Source organism: Oncorhynchus masou, chromosome 29 (assembly GCF_036934945.1).
Source record: "Oncorhynchus masou masou isolate Uvic2021 chromosome 29, UVic_Omas_1.1, whole genome shotgun sequence".
NCBI lineage: Eukaryota > Metazoa > Chordata > Actinopteri > Salmoniformes > Salmonidae > Oncorhynchus > Oncorhynchus masou.
In genome coordinates this window covers 49,878,246-49,892,056 of record NC_088240.1, presented here as the reverse complement: position 1 = coordinate 49,892,056, position 13,811 = coordinate 49,878,246, and the positions used below count along the sequence as shown (strand labels likewise).

Sequence of the window (13,811 nt, the reverse complement as noted above, 5' to 3'; positions counted from 1 at the left end):
CATAAAATGCCTGGCCTGAGAAAAACAAATACAATGTTCAGGATGTCTCGTGGCTTTGTGCACACACGTTTGGCTTCATACACACACGCATGTCCATGCACATACTCATAAACACGTTTGCCCACACACAATACAACAACAGTAGCTCTCTACGCCCCGAAGTGACTCTTCTTATCAACTGAATTTACCCTGTGTTGTTTTAGGAGCTAGAAACACAAACATTTCGCAACACTCGCAATAACATCTGCTAAACAAGTGTATGTGGCCAATAAAATGTTATTTTATTTGAATTCAGCACTCTCTGTGTTAGTCTTGCCAACCCCCATTGTCACGCCTCTGAGAAGCCTCATGTAGGTCTGATATCTGATTGGAGGTTAACTTTACAGAAATACTATTGGTCAACAACTCAGGTTTTGAATCCTAACATCTCAGATGCTTATAAAAGGGCCTAAGATTCATTGATATTACTCTTATTTGTTCCTGAACTACTGTGATGAGATTTTCTTTCTTTCTTTCCCCCACCCCACGGGCTTTTGGGGCATGGTTAGAATAATGCTCTTAAGTTAAGTTCATGCCTTGTATGTGAATTTCATTGTTCTATAAGCTCTATTTTTTAATACATTTGCAAAAATGTCTAAAAACCTGTTTCTGCTTTGTCATGTGTTGATTGATGAGGAAATGTTTTTATACAATCCATTTTAGAATAAGTCTAAACAAGTTGTGTAAAAAGGGAACAGGTCTGAATACTTTCCGAATGCACTGTATAAATCCCAAATCTGTCTTTCACTATGTGTTTTCCATACTCACATGGATGACATTACTAAATAATTATGTTGGACAATAATAAGCATTGTAGATAGATAGATAGATAGATAGATATAGAGAGAGAGAGAGAGAGATGTATGAGCATTTCAGAGCAAGAGCGCTGGTCACCATATTTGTGTTATGTGGCAGTCACTACCACCACCTGCAGGAGAGTGGATCAGATGACACACGCACCAAAACCTAACCAAAGACATCCTCACCCCTGGTCTGTGCCAATAGCCTTGTTTTAAGCTAATGAAACCAGGGCCATTTTATATCTCAGAGTTAGTATTTTTCTAACCCATCAAAATGGGCAAGGAAAACAACATCCCTCCACTTTCACTTTCCAGTGAGGGAGGTGCTCCCTGCCAGCCAAAGCCCTGTGTGTGTGTGTGTGTGTGTCTGTCTGTGCATCCGTGCTCGTGTCAGAGCATGTGCCTGCGTGTGTGTGTATATATATATATAAAATATTGTGTGTGTCTGTGTGTGAGGTTGCTCCCTTCCGGCGCAGCCATGCCACCCTACCATCTGGTGAAGGAAATGGAGTGTGAAGTACAGTATAGTTTTGGACCAGGCTCCGTTTCAGAGGCTCAGCAGTTAGTTCATTAGTTCCAAACTTCCAGGGATTACACAAAAAATCTCAACAGAGGGGAGTCAGGAGGGAGGGATGGAGAAGTGAAGGAGATAGGAGGCCAACAGGGGAGAGCGAGATGTCAGGAGGAACGCTAGCCTATAGGGTACGAAGAGAAGGTACGAAGGGGGGATGAAAGAGACAGGTGTAACCGTCAGCTCCACTACAGGGTTTCAGCTTGCCCTCCTCCACCTCATCCCCCTCTTCTCCTCCTTCCCACTGATCTTACAGATATGATGATATGCGTAATAGTGTTAGTGCGGTCAGCCTTGTCTTCCCCCCACTATTTCCCTCCTCCTCCTCCTCTCCTTCTCTCTAGCCTTTTGCTCCTCTCCCCCTCCTCTCCTCTCAGGGTAGCAGTTAGCAGGCTCTGGGCAGCTCTCTTTCACTCCGTCTGTCAGTCGGGCAAGAACAGGGGCAGCGTGGGGGCCTGGCATCGGTTGGCACGGCGACAGGCCCGCTGTGCCGTTGTCATGGTGAAGGTAATCGCAGCGAGGGTTAGCTGCGAGCGTAGCGACTGTAGCTAACAACGTCGACAGAGAGACAAACAGGAAGGCCAGATAGCTTAGCTCTCTGGTGTAACGATGTTACACAATAATAGGTTAACGGCGAGCTTGGATTCTCAAAGGTGATGATTGTGACAATATATCTTCTGCGGTCTTTCTTCACTCACCACTTAGCGTTTTCACAGATTTAATAGATTCTTTAAAACAATATTAGAGGGAAAAATATCTAAATCATAAATGCATTCAATGGCAGAATGTCATTATCAGTTCTGCAGCATTAATTGGCAGTGTAAAATGGACGCCTGCATGCACACACACGAGAACTGTAATTTAGCCCTGTAGGAAAATAAAGCGTCCTGTCTGAAGGTATACAACAAAACCCCCCATGGATTTCCAATTGCCACAATGCACAAAGCAGCTGAGAGAGTGGGAAGTGGAACAGAGGGAGCCGGGGAGAAAAAGGTGCCTTTAATTAAAGAGTTAATAACTCATTTCAACATAGCACTAACCTAGCAAATAAATAATATATCATAGGGTTTGCCGCATTATGGCAGAATTATTTTTAAGCTAACATATGGTCATGACAATTGACTGAATCCTGCTCCGAGTCGGGAGCGCAGTTGTGGAGCGTTAGGCCGTCACCAGAACAGAAGGGGGGACAGTAATGGGATTAGTAGGAAGGGGATTCTTGGAATACAATACTATTTTTCCATGGTTGGCTGTGTGTGTGCGTGCGTCTGCGCGCGTGTGTTCCTCCACACAAAGACATAAAGCTTGTTGTTTCTAAACATTGACATCCTTAACAGGCTCACAGCTGTTTAGCCTGTCAGTCACAATAATCATCTTTCAGTTCATTCTCTTACTACAGAAACCGTCTGAGCCATATCAATCATCTTTATTATCATGACTTAAAAACCTTTTCCCCTTCTCTTCTTTCTTCTCCAACCAATCATGATTTTATAGGGTGGGCAGGGGAGGCCGGCGGGGCCAATGGGGAAGCTGTGTGGGCAGGATGAGAATGCTTTTTAACCCGCTGCATCTGCTGGCTTCCTGCTGGTTGCCCAGTTGGGACTCAGTGGGATGTGGTCACCTTGTTTTAAAGGCAGGGGATAGGGGGGCCAGCAGAGGCCTTTGTGGTATTGTAATGGGGTGAAATTAGCTTGTTTTAAGCATCTCTTTTAGGTCATTTTCTCATTCACCACTGATTAAGGCCTGGCAGCACCTGGCTGACCGAGAGAGTGAGCTGGAATTAAGACTTTAGCCAAGGCGGAAGCTGACACACACAGTTGGAGATGATTGTGCAAGTGTGTGTGTCGTGCAAGGTACAAGTGTGTGTGTGTGTGTGCACACCCATATGTGTCTAATAGTACCTTCTTGCTGAGGGCCACTCCATCCTCACAGTCCAATACGGCACAGTCTAGGCCATGCAGTGATGCCAGTTTCCTCAGCTTCCTCTCATCATTGCCGGGGCAGTAGAGCACGGCGCGCCGCGGCACATATCTCAGGTTGGTACAAGCTACGTGATGGCTGTGACATCCACCATGACACCATGGTAAAGCCACAGACAGGAACCAGCGAGTGTCCCTGTCAAACAAAGGGTCATATAAATGTATAGGCCTATATGTAGAAATACACATGCACAAGTGTATGCTGCAACAATAATTATAATAGCAAAACAAACATAACCTCACAGTAGGCCAACAATTAAATGCCACGCACTGTTATAACTGCTGTACATGGATGTTTCAACACACTGTAGAAGTGGATGTCATTTTGTGTTCAATCCCCATTGACAATGATCTTGCCCTAGAATTAAGACCCATACAATTGGAAAGGGACATTCCTGAAAGTTCTGGTTTCCTTTCCTAACCCTCGTTGGAAAACCTTAGCTGTTTCTCTTTTGGTCCTCCATTCAAGTGAATGAGCTGTGTTGCCCTGGGATTGGAAAGCCTTTACCAGTGACAAGATCACAAGATCACAAACATATGCAAATGCTCTCCAGTAGGGCTTAGCACATCCAGCTGAATATTAAAGACAGTCTGTATGTGTGTGTGTGTGTGTGTGTGTGTGTGTGTGTGTGTGTGTGTGTGTGTGTGTGTGTGTGTGTGTGTGTGTGTGTGTGTGTGTGTGTGTGTGTGTGTGTGTGTGTGTGTGTGTGTGTGTGTGTGTGTGTGTGTGTGTGCATGTATGCACGCAAGTGTGTGTGTGTGTACTCTAAAGTTTGGACAACACAGCAAATCTTCATAGAATAACCAAAAATCAGAGGCTGGCTCTAGCAAACAGAAGAGACAATACAAACACCACAGAGCCTATGGAGAGACATGCAGTCACTCACATGAAAATAGTAATGTTTAGATTAGCACACATTTAACCAGATACATGTACGCAAAACACACATTCACATACACCATGTAAACACACACACTCTTTTTAGTCAGTCACACAGCAATAATCACAGCTATGACACAGCACACACTCGTCACATCTTAATTATTGTTCTGTCGCACAGGCTGCTCAAACTATTAGCCCTAATGAATGGCCTAAATGATTAGGATCACATATATCTAATTACAGTAGGAAACAGCCTCTCTGCTGTCACTGCAGTCTCCCTAAACCTCGAAGGTCCTCTCCAAGGGATCATATTTATAGAAAGTGAGAAGAAAGGGAGAGAAGAGGGGGATATGGTGCTCTTTGAAAAAGGAAGAGGGACAGAAGCCTTCTCTTTCCTACTCTTTTGTTCTCCTTAAAGGTGCTAAAGTCCTTTTAATAGCCACTTAAACCCATCGACCATGCTTATGAATGCCCTGCAGAATCAATTTGAGGGCCTAATCTGGAGCAGGGGGATGATGCAACTAGAGCAGGACAAATAAAGCCAATTCAGGTGGTTTTGTTCTCTCTTTAGTGGGTCTCAGGTACACATACAGTAAGGCTCTCTGTGGGGGTCTCCTCGAACGCTAGTGTGTTTAGATTTGGTAAGTAACAACATCTCACAAAGGACTAAAGGCTAGAGGGCAGAAGGAATATTCAAAAGTAGCAAGCCTGTGTGAGTCATGTTGATTGGGGGGAACAGAGGTAAAGAGGGAGGGTCTTGCTGGATGTCACTTTGGGGGACAAAAAGCTACAGGGCCATATTGACGAAGGAGAAGAAAAAAAAGCTCAATTAGAATGTGGGGGATGGAGGAGGGATGGAGGAAGAGGTCAGAAGGGGGTGAGGGATGGAGGGTGGTGGTTGTTGAGACCCAAATGAAGCCCTCTCCATTCAGCACAGACCGCTCTGGGGTGAATGGTTAAAGAGACATTTTAAGTGCCCACTTGAAAGGCAAATAAATTATAATGTAAGTGAGGGACGCTTACCAGAAGATGTTGGTGGTAATTAAGGAATAGATTTCATAAAAAATGTAAAAAACTACAGAAAGGGGGAAAGAGCAGAGAGAAAAGGAGGAGGGAGAGAAAAGTGAGAGGAGAGAAGAAAGAGGGATAGAGAAGGGGCCCTTTTATGTGGTGTCACCAGAGACAGAAGAGGAGTGGGAGACCAGATCAGCTGACACAGAGGTCAGACACCACACTCAGCATTTCTCAAATCTCTCCCTTTTCTTCTATCTATTGTTCGCTCTCTCTTCCCCCATTTTAGCTCAGTGCAGGAAGGCTGCCATCGCAGTAACCCGGCGACTGCAAGAGGGAAGAGGGGAAAGGTGAGGTCAGTGTGATAGATGTGAGACCCGTTTCAGAAAACTAGAAGTATGTCGCAAGTCACGACTTCACAGGAGAGCCAAAACAAGGTTTGCTTTATTTGATGGTCCGATCATATCGGACCATTAAATAAAGCAAACGCTTTTTAGCCCAAGCTGTAGGAGAAAGCGGGAGGTGCACTGGGAAGACTAGTGTTAGTTATCCTCAGCTCAGAGTTTAGACAGTGTGAATTAGCCTACTGGTTTCAATGCAGCGGGTGCTTGATCAATAGTACAGTATGTCACACCTGTGCCTGTGTGCGCAATAGCAGGTTAAAGCATACAGATGTAGGATCTTAATTTGACCAACCTATTGCAAGAAACTGTCCTGAAATGCAGAAATGTATCAATCCCTACAAAAATGTCTTAAATATAATCCACAAAAAAATTCACATTTCCTGTTGCTGCAGGATTATCTTCCTGCTGTATAAAACTGGCTGAAATGAAGATCAAACAAATCTGTATACCCTAAGCTAACTGAAGTGTTGAATTTGTGACGCTGTGCGGTTTGTTGCAACTTTCTTGCTACCTTACAACTTCATATTTTTTACATTCAAATTATTAATAACCATTTAATATTTGTATTTTTCCCCCCTCGGTCAACTCCCCCCTCGGTCAACTTTCAGTCAACCTTTTCACCACGGATACTTTATCTGGACATGGTTCTACAGGAGCTCCACCAGCCGAAGCTAAGTAGTAACATTAACACATGTCATCTGATTGCAGTCGCTGTACTCAGGAAAAGGAAAACAGGAAAACTAGCGCCTTATGGTGAGGATAGCCGTGCTGCAAGCTCAGCTTCAGACGCAATCGTTAGGCAAGGACAATTTAAGTGCAGGAAAGGATGAAACAGCGTTTGTGCCACCAATAAGTACAGATAGTAGTATAAATCCCCTCACACAGCAGAAAAGTAAATAAAAACAATATGGGGATGAGGTAGGTAGATTGGATGGGCTATTTACAGACGGGCTATGTACAGCTGCAGTGATCGGTTAGCTGTTTAAAGTTAGTGAAGGAAATATAAGTATCCACCAATTTGTTCCAGTCATTGGCAGCAGAGAACTGGAAGAAAAGGCAGCCAAAGGAAGTGTTGGCTTTGGGGATGACCAGTGAGATATACCTGCTGGAGTGCGTGCTACTGGTGGGTGTTGTTATTGTGACCAGTGAGCTGAGATAAGGTGGAGCTTTACCTACCATAGACTTACAGCGGGGCAAAAAAGTATTTAGTCAGCCACCAATTGTGCAAGTTCTCCCACTTAAAAAGATGAGGCCTGTAATTTTCATCATAGGTACACGTCAACTATGACAGACAAAATGAGAAAAAAAATCCAGAAAATCACATTGTAGGATTTTTTATGAATTTATTTGCAAATTATGGTGGAAAATAAGTATTTGGTCAATAACCAAAGTTTATCTCAAAACTTAGTTATATACTGTATGTAGATGACCTGGAGCCAGTGGGTCTGGCAATGAATATGTAGAGAGGACCAGCCGACTAGAGCATACAGGTCTCAGTGGTGGGTGGTATATGGGGCTTTGGTGACAAAACGGATTGGACTGTGATAGACCGCATAGTTTTCTGAGTAGAGTGTTGGAGGCCATTTTGTAAATGACATTGCCAAAGGTTTTTGTTAACATAGTATCCAAAGAAGGGCCAAATGTATACAGAATGTTGTCTGCGTAGAGGTGGATCAGAGAATCACCCACAGCAAGAGCGACAATGTTGATATGTACAGAGAAAAGAGTCGGCCCGAGAATTAAACCCTGTGGTACCCCCATAGAGACTGCCAGAGGTCGGGACAACATGCCCTCCAATTTGACACACTGAACTCTGTCTGAGAAGTAGTTGGTGAACCAGGCTAGGCAGCCATTTGAGAAACCAAGGCTGTTGAGTCTGCCGATAAGAATACGGTGATTGACAGAGTCGAAAGCCTTGGCAAGGTCAAAGAAGATGGCTGCACAGTACTGTCTTTTATCGATGGCGGTTATGATATCGTTTAGTACCTTGAGCGTGGCTGAGGTGCACCTGTGACCAGCTCGGGAAACCGGATTGCACAGCGGAGAAGGTACAGTGGGATTCTAAATGGTCAGTGATCTGTTTATTAACTTGGCTTTCGAAGACTTAGGAAGGCAGGGCAGGAAGGATATAGTCTATAACAGTTTGGGTCTAGAGTGTCACCCCCTTTGAAGAGGGGGATGACTGCAGCAGCTTTCCAAACTTTAGGGATCTCAGACGATACAAAAGAGAGGTTGAACAGACTGGTAATGGCAGCAGATAATTTTAGAAAGAGAGAGTCCAGATTGTCTAGCCCAGCTGATTTGTACAGGTCCAGGTTTTGCAGCTCTTTCAGAACATCTGCTATCTGGATTTGGGTGAAGGAGAAGCTGAGGAGGCTTGGGCAGGTAGCTGCGGGGGGTGCAGAGCTCTTGGCCGGGGATGGGGTAGCCAGGAGGAAAACATGGTCAGCCTTAGAGAAAATATGGTGACAGTATTTCCTAGCCTCAGTGCAGTGGGTAGCTGGGAGGAGGTGCTCTTATTCTCCATGGACTTTACAGTGTCCCAAACAATTTGTGAGTTAGAGCTACAGGATGCAAATTTCTGTTTGAAAAAAGCTAGACTTTGCTTTCCTGACTGGCTGCATGTATTGGTTCCTGACTTCCCTGAAAAGTTACATATCGCGGGGACAATTCGATGCTTGTGCAGTCCGCCACAGGATGTTTTTGTGCTGGTCGAGGGCAGTCAGGTCTGGAGTGAACCAAGGGCTATATCTGTTCTTAGTTCTACATTTTTTGAAAGGGGCATGCTTATTTAAGATGGTGAGGAAATTACTTTAAAAAAATGGCAGTTTACAATAGTGACCATGTCCCCCGCGCATCCCAAAGGTGGGGGTGTTGCTAACATTTAAGATAGCAAATTTCAATTTACCCCCCCCCAAAATGAATGTGTTACCATCTTTTGAGCTTAAAGTCATGAAATCTATGCAGCCTACTCAATCACGTTTTATAGATACTGTTTACAGGCATTCTGGGCCGTATATACAGCGTTCCTCACTGAGTTCCCTGAATTCCTATCGGACCTTGTAGTCATGGCAGACAATATTCACATGGAAAAGTCCACAGACCCCCAACAAAAGGCTTTCGGAGCCATTATCGAGTCAGTGGGTTTTGTCCAACATGTTTCCTGACCTACTCACTGCCACAGTCATACTCTGAAACTAGTTTTGTCTCGTGGAATAAATATTGTGGATATTAATGTTTTTCCTCATAATCTTGGACTATCGGACCACCATCTTATTACATTTGCAATCGCTACAAATAATCTGCTCAGACCCAACCAAGGATTATCAAAAGCCTTGCTATAAATTCTCGGACAACCCAAAAACTCCTAGATGCTCTTCCAGACTCCCTCCACCTACCCATGGATGTTATGACTTTGGCCATAAGAAACTAGCTCCCCTGGTATACAGAAAACACCCGAGCCCCGAAGCAAGCTTGCAGAAAATTGGAACGAAAATGGCGCTCCACGAAAGGGGAAGTCTTCCGACTAGCTTGGAAAGACAGTACCGTGCAGTATCGAAGAGCCCTGACTGCTGCTCGATCATCCTATTTTTTCCAACTTAATTGAGGAAAATAAGAACAATCCAATTTTTTTTCTGTCGCAAAGCTAACTAAAAAGCAGAATTCCCCAAGAGTAGATGGCTTTCACTTCAGCAGTGATGAATTCATGAACTTCTTTGACAAAAAGATCATGATCATTAGAAAGAAAATGATGGTCTCCTCTTTGAATCTGCATATTTCTACATAGCTCAGTTGTCCTGAGTCTGCACAACACTGCCAGCACCTAGGATCAAGGGAGACACACACGTTTTTTAATCCTATATCTCTTGACACATTCATGAAAATAGTAATGGCCTCTAAACCTTCAAGCTACATACTGGACCCTATTTCAACTAAACTACTGAAAGAGCTGCTTCCTGTGCTTGGCCCTCCTTTGTTGAACATAATAAACAGCTCCCTATCCACTGGATGTATACCAAACTCACTAAAAGTGGCAGTAATAAAGCCTCTCTTGAAAAAGCTATAGCCTGACCCAGAATAAAAAAATAAAAAATGAATCAGCCTATATCAAATAAAATGTATTTGTCACATACACATGGTTAGCAGATGTTAATGCGAGTGTAGCGAAATGCTTGTGCTTCTAGTTCCGACAATGCAGTAATAACCAACGAGTAATCTAACCTAACAATTCCAAAACAACTACCTTATACACACAAGTGTAAGGGGATAAAGAATATGTACATAAAGATATATGAATGAGTGATGGTACAGAAGGGCATAGGCAAGATGCAGTAGATGGTATCGAGTACAGTATATACATATGAGATGAGTAATGTAGGGTATGTAAACAAAGTGGCATAGTTTAAAGTGGCTAGTGATACATGTATTACATAAAGATGCAGTAGATGATAGAGTACCGTATATACATATACATATGAGATATCGAATCTCCCATACCTCTCAAAACATTTTCAAAAATCTGTTGCACGGCAACTAACTACCTTCCTGAAGACAAACAATGTATATGAACCGCTTCAGTCTGGTTTTAGACCTCATCATAGCATTGAAACTGCACTCGTGAAGGTGTCCTCATGCTCCTCGACCTTAGTGCTAGTGCTTTTGACACCATCGATCACCACATTCTTTTGGGGAGACTGGAAACCTTAATTTGGAGAGATTGGAAACAAGTTCTGGCCTGGTTTAGATCTTATCTGTCGGAAAGATATCAGTTTGTCTCTGTGGATGGCTTAACCTCTGGCAAATAAATTGTAAGTTTTGGTTTTCCCTCAAGGTTCTGTTTTAGGACCACTATTGTTTTCACTATATATTTTACCTCTTGGGGATGTTATTCAGTAACATAAAATTAACTTCCCCTGCTATTTTTATTTTTTATTTTTTTTAGTTTACCTTTATTTAACCAGGCAAGTCAGTTAAGAACAAATTCTTATTTTCAATGACGGCCTGGGAACAGTGGGTTAACTGCCTGTTCAGGGGCAGAACGACAGATTTGTACCTTGCTATGCGGACGATACACAGCTGTACATTTCGATGAAGCATGGTGAAGCCTCAAAATTGCCCTCCCTGGAAGCCTGTGTTTCAGACATAAGGAAGTGGATGGTGGCAAAAGTTTTACTTTTAATCTCAGACAAAACGGAGTTGCTAGATCTAGGTCCCAAGAAACAAAGATATCTTCTGTTGAATCTGACAATTAATCTTGATGGTTGTACAGTTGTCACAAATAACTCAGCGAAGGACATTGGCATTACTCTGGACCCTGATCTCTCTTTTGACGAACATATCAAGAATATTTCAAGGCCAGCTTTTTTCCATCTTCGTAACATTGCAAAAATCAGAAACTTTGTCACTTTGTCAAAAAATGTGGCAGAAAAGGTAATCAATGCTTTTATCACTTCTAGACTAGCCTACTGCAATGCTCTACTTTCCGGCTACCCGGATAAAGCACTAAATAAACTTCACTTAGTGATAAACATGGCTGATGGATTCTCGTCAAGATTCTAAGAATATGATCATAGTACTCCAGTACTATCCTCTCTACTACACTGGCTCCTATTAAGGCTATGGCTGATTTCAAGGTTATACTGCTAACCTACAAAGCATTACATGGGCTCGCTCCTACCGATCTCTCCGATTTGGTCCTGCCGTACATACCTACACGTACGCTACGGTCACAAGACACAAGCCTCCCTATTGTCCCTCGAATTTATAAGCAAACAGTTGGAGACAGGGCTTTCTCCTATAGAGCTCCATTTTTATGGAATGGTCTGCTTATCCATGTGAGAGACGCAGACTTGGACTTGACCTTTACATTTTATTGAAGACTCATTTCTTCAGTAGGTCCTATGATTGAGTGTAGTCAGGCCCAGGAGTGTGAAGGTGAACGGAAAGGCACTGGAGCGACAAACCACCCTTGCTGTCTCTGCCTGGTCGGCCTAGTCACTGTCTTACTAGTGTTCTTCCATGCCAGGAGATGTGCGTCACTTGAGTGGGTTGAGTCACTGACGTGATCTTCCTGTCCGGGTTGGCGCCCCATCAAGTTTGTGCCGTGGGGAAGATCTTCGTGGGCTATACTCAGCCTTGTCTCAGGGTAGCAAGTTGGTGGTTTGAAGATATCCCTCTAGTGGTGTGGGGGCTGTGCTTTGGCAAAGTAGGTGGGATTATATCCTGCCTGGTTGGACCTGTCCGGGACAGGGTCACAGTGTCTCCCGACCCCTCCTGTTTCACAGTGTCTCCCGACCCCATGGCCATGGGACCATGCCTCAGGACTACCTGGCATGATGACTCCTTGCTGTCCCCAGTCCACCTGGTCGTGCTGCTGCTCCAGTTTCAACTGTTCTGCCTGCGGCTATGGAACCCTGACCTGTTCACCAGACGTGCTACCTTGTCCCGTCCGTAACTGCCATTTTTGACTTTCTCTCTCTACCGCACCTGCAGTCTCGAACTCTGAATGCACTGCTATGAAAAGCCAATTAACATTTACTCCTGAGGTGCTGACCTGTTGCACCCTCAACAACTACTGTGATTATTATTATCATCTGTTCCAGCGATCACTGCCTCATTGCCTGGGTCTGCGACCAAACTACCACCCCTCATCACTGTCAAACGCTCCCTGAAACACTTCTGCGAGCAGGCCTTTCTAATCGACCTGGCCGGGGTATCCTGGAATGACATTGACCTCATCCCGTCAGTAGATGATGCCTGGCTATTCTTTAAAAGTGCCTTCCTCACCATCTTAAATAAGCATGCCCCTCTCAAAAAATGTTGAACTAGGAATAGATATAGTCCTTGGTTCACGCCAGACCTGTCTGACCTTGACCAGCACAAAAACATCCTGTGGCGTTCCGCATTAGCATCAAATAGCCCCTGTGATATGCAACTTTTCAGGGACGTTAGGAACAAATATACACAGGCAGTTAGAAAAGCTAAGGCAAGCTTTTTGAAACAGAATTTTTCATCCTGTAGTACTAATTCAAAAAAGTTCTGGGACACTGTAAAGTCCATAGAGAATAAGAGCACCTCCTCCCAGCTGCCCACTGCTCTGAGGCTAGGAAAGATTGTCACCACCGATAAATCCACTATAATTGAGAATTTCAATAAGCATTTCTCTACGGCTGGCCATGCTTTCCACATGGCTACCCCTACCACGGTCAACTGCCCGGCACCCTCCACAGCAACCCGCCAAAGCACCCACCATTTCTCCTTTACCCAAATCCAGATAGCCAATGTTCTGAAAGAGCTGCAAAATCTGGACCCCTACAAATCAGCCAGGCTAGACAATCTGGACCCTCTCTTTTTAAAATTATCTGCCGAAATTGTTGCAACCCCTATTACTAGCCTGTTCAACCTCTCTGAGATTCCCAAAGATTGGAAAGATGCCGCAGTCATCCTCCTCTTCAAAGGGGGTGAAACTTTAGATCCAAACTGCTACAGACCCATATCTATCCTACCATGTCTTTCTAAGGTCTTCGAAAGCCAAGTTAACAAACAGATTACCAACCATTTCGAATCCCACCATACACATACTTCTCCGACCAAACAAATACTTCTCCGCTATGCAATCTGGTTTCAGAGCTGGTCATGAGTGCACCTCAGCCACGCTCAAGGTTCTAAACGACATCATAACTGCCATCGATAAGAGACATTACTGTGCAGCCGCATTAATTGACCTGGCCAAGACTTTCGACTCTGTCAATCACAACATTCTTATTGGCAGACTCGACAGCCTTGGTTTCTCAAATGATTGCCTCGCCTGGTTTACCAACTACTTGTCTGATAGAGTTCAGTGTGTCAAATCGGAGGGCCTGTTGTCTGGACCTCTGACAGTCTCTATGGGTGTGCCAAGGGTTCAATTCTCGAGCCGACTCTTTCTTCTGTATACATCAATGATGTTGCTCTTGCTGCTGGTGATTCTCTGATCCACCTCTACGCAGACAACACCATTCTGTATACTTCTGGCCTCTCCTTGGACACTGTGTTAACTAACCTCCAGACGAGCTTCAATGCCATACAACTCTCCTTCCGTGGCCTCCAACTGCTCTTAAACGCAAGTAAAACTAAATGCATGCT

The 13,811-nt window shown here is 44.1% G+C and overlaps 1 protein-coding gene across 1 annotated transcript in view; it reads right to left on the bottom strand.

Moving 5' to 3' along the window:
* Positions 1 to 13,811, bottom strand: part of clybl (citrate lyase beta like) — a 131,835-nt gene that overhangs the window by 103,660 nt on the left and 14,364 nt on the right. The window contains exon 2 of the mRNA XM_064944874.1: positions 3,312 to 3,525. Within this exon, the coding sequence (XP_064800946.1) occupies positions 3,312 to 3,525 (214 nt within the window). The remainder of the gene's footprint in view (positions 1 to 3,311; positions 3,526 to 13,811) is intronic.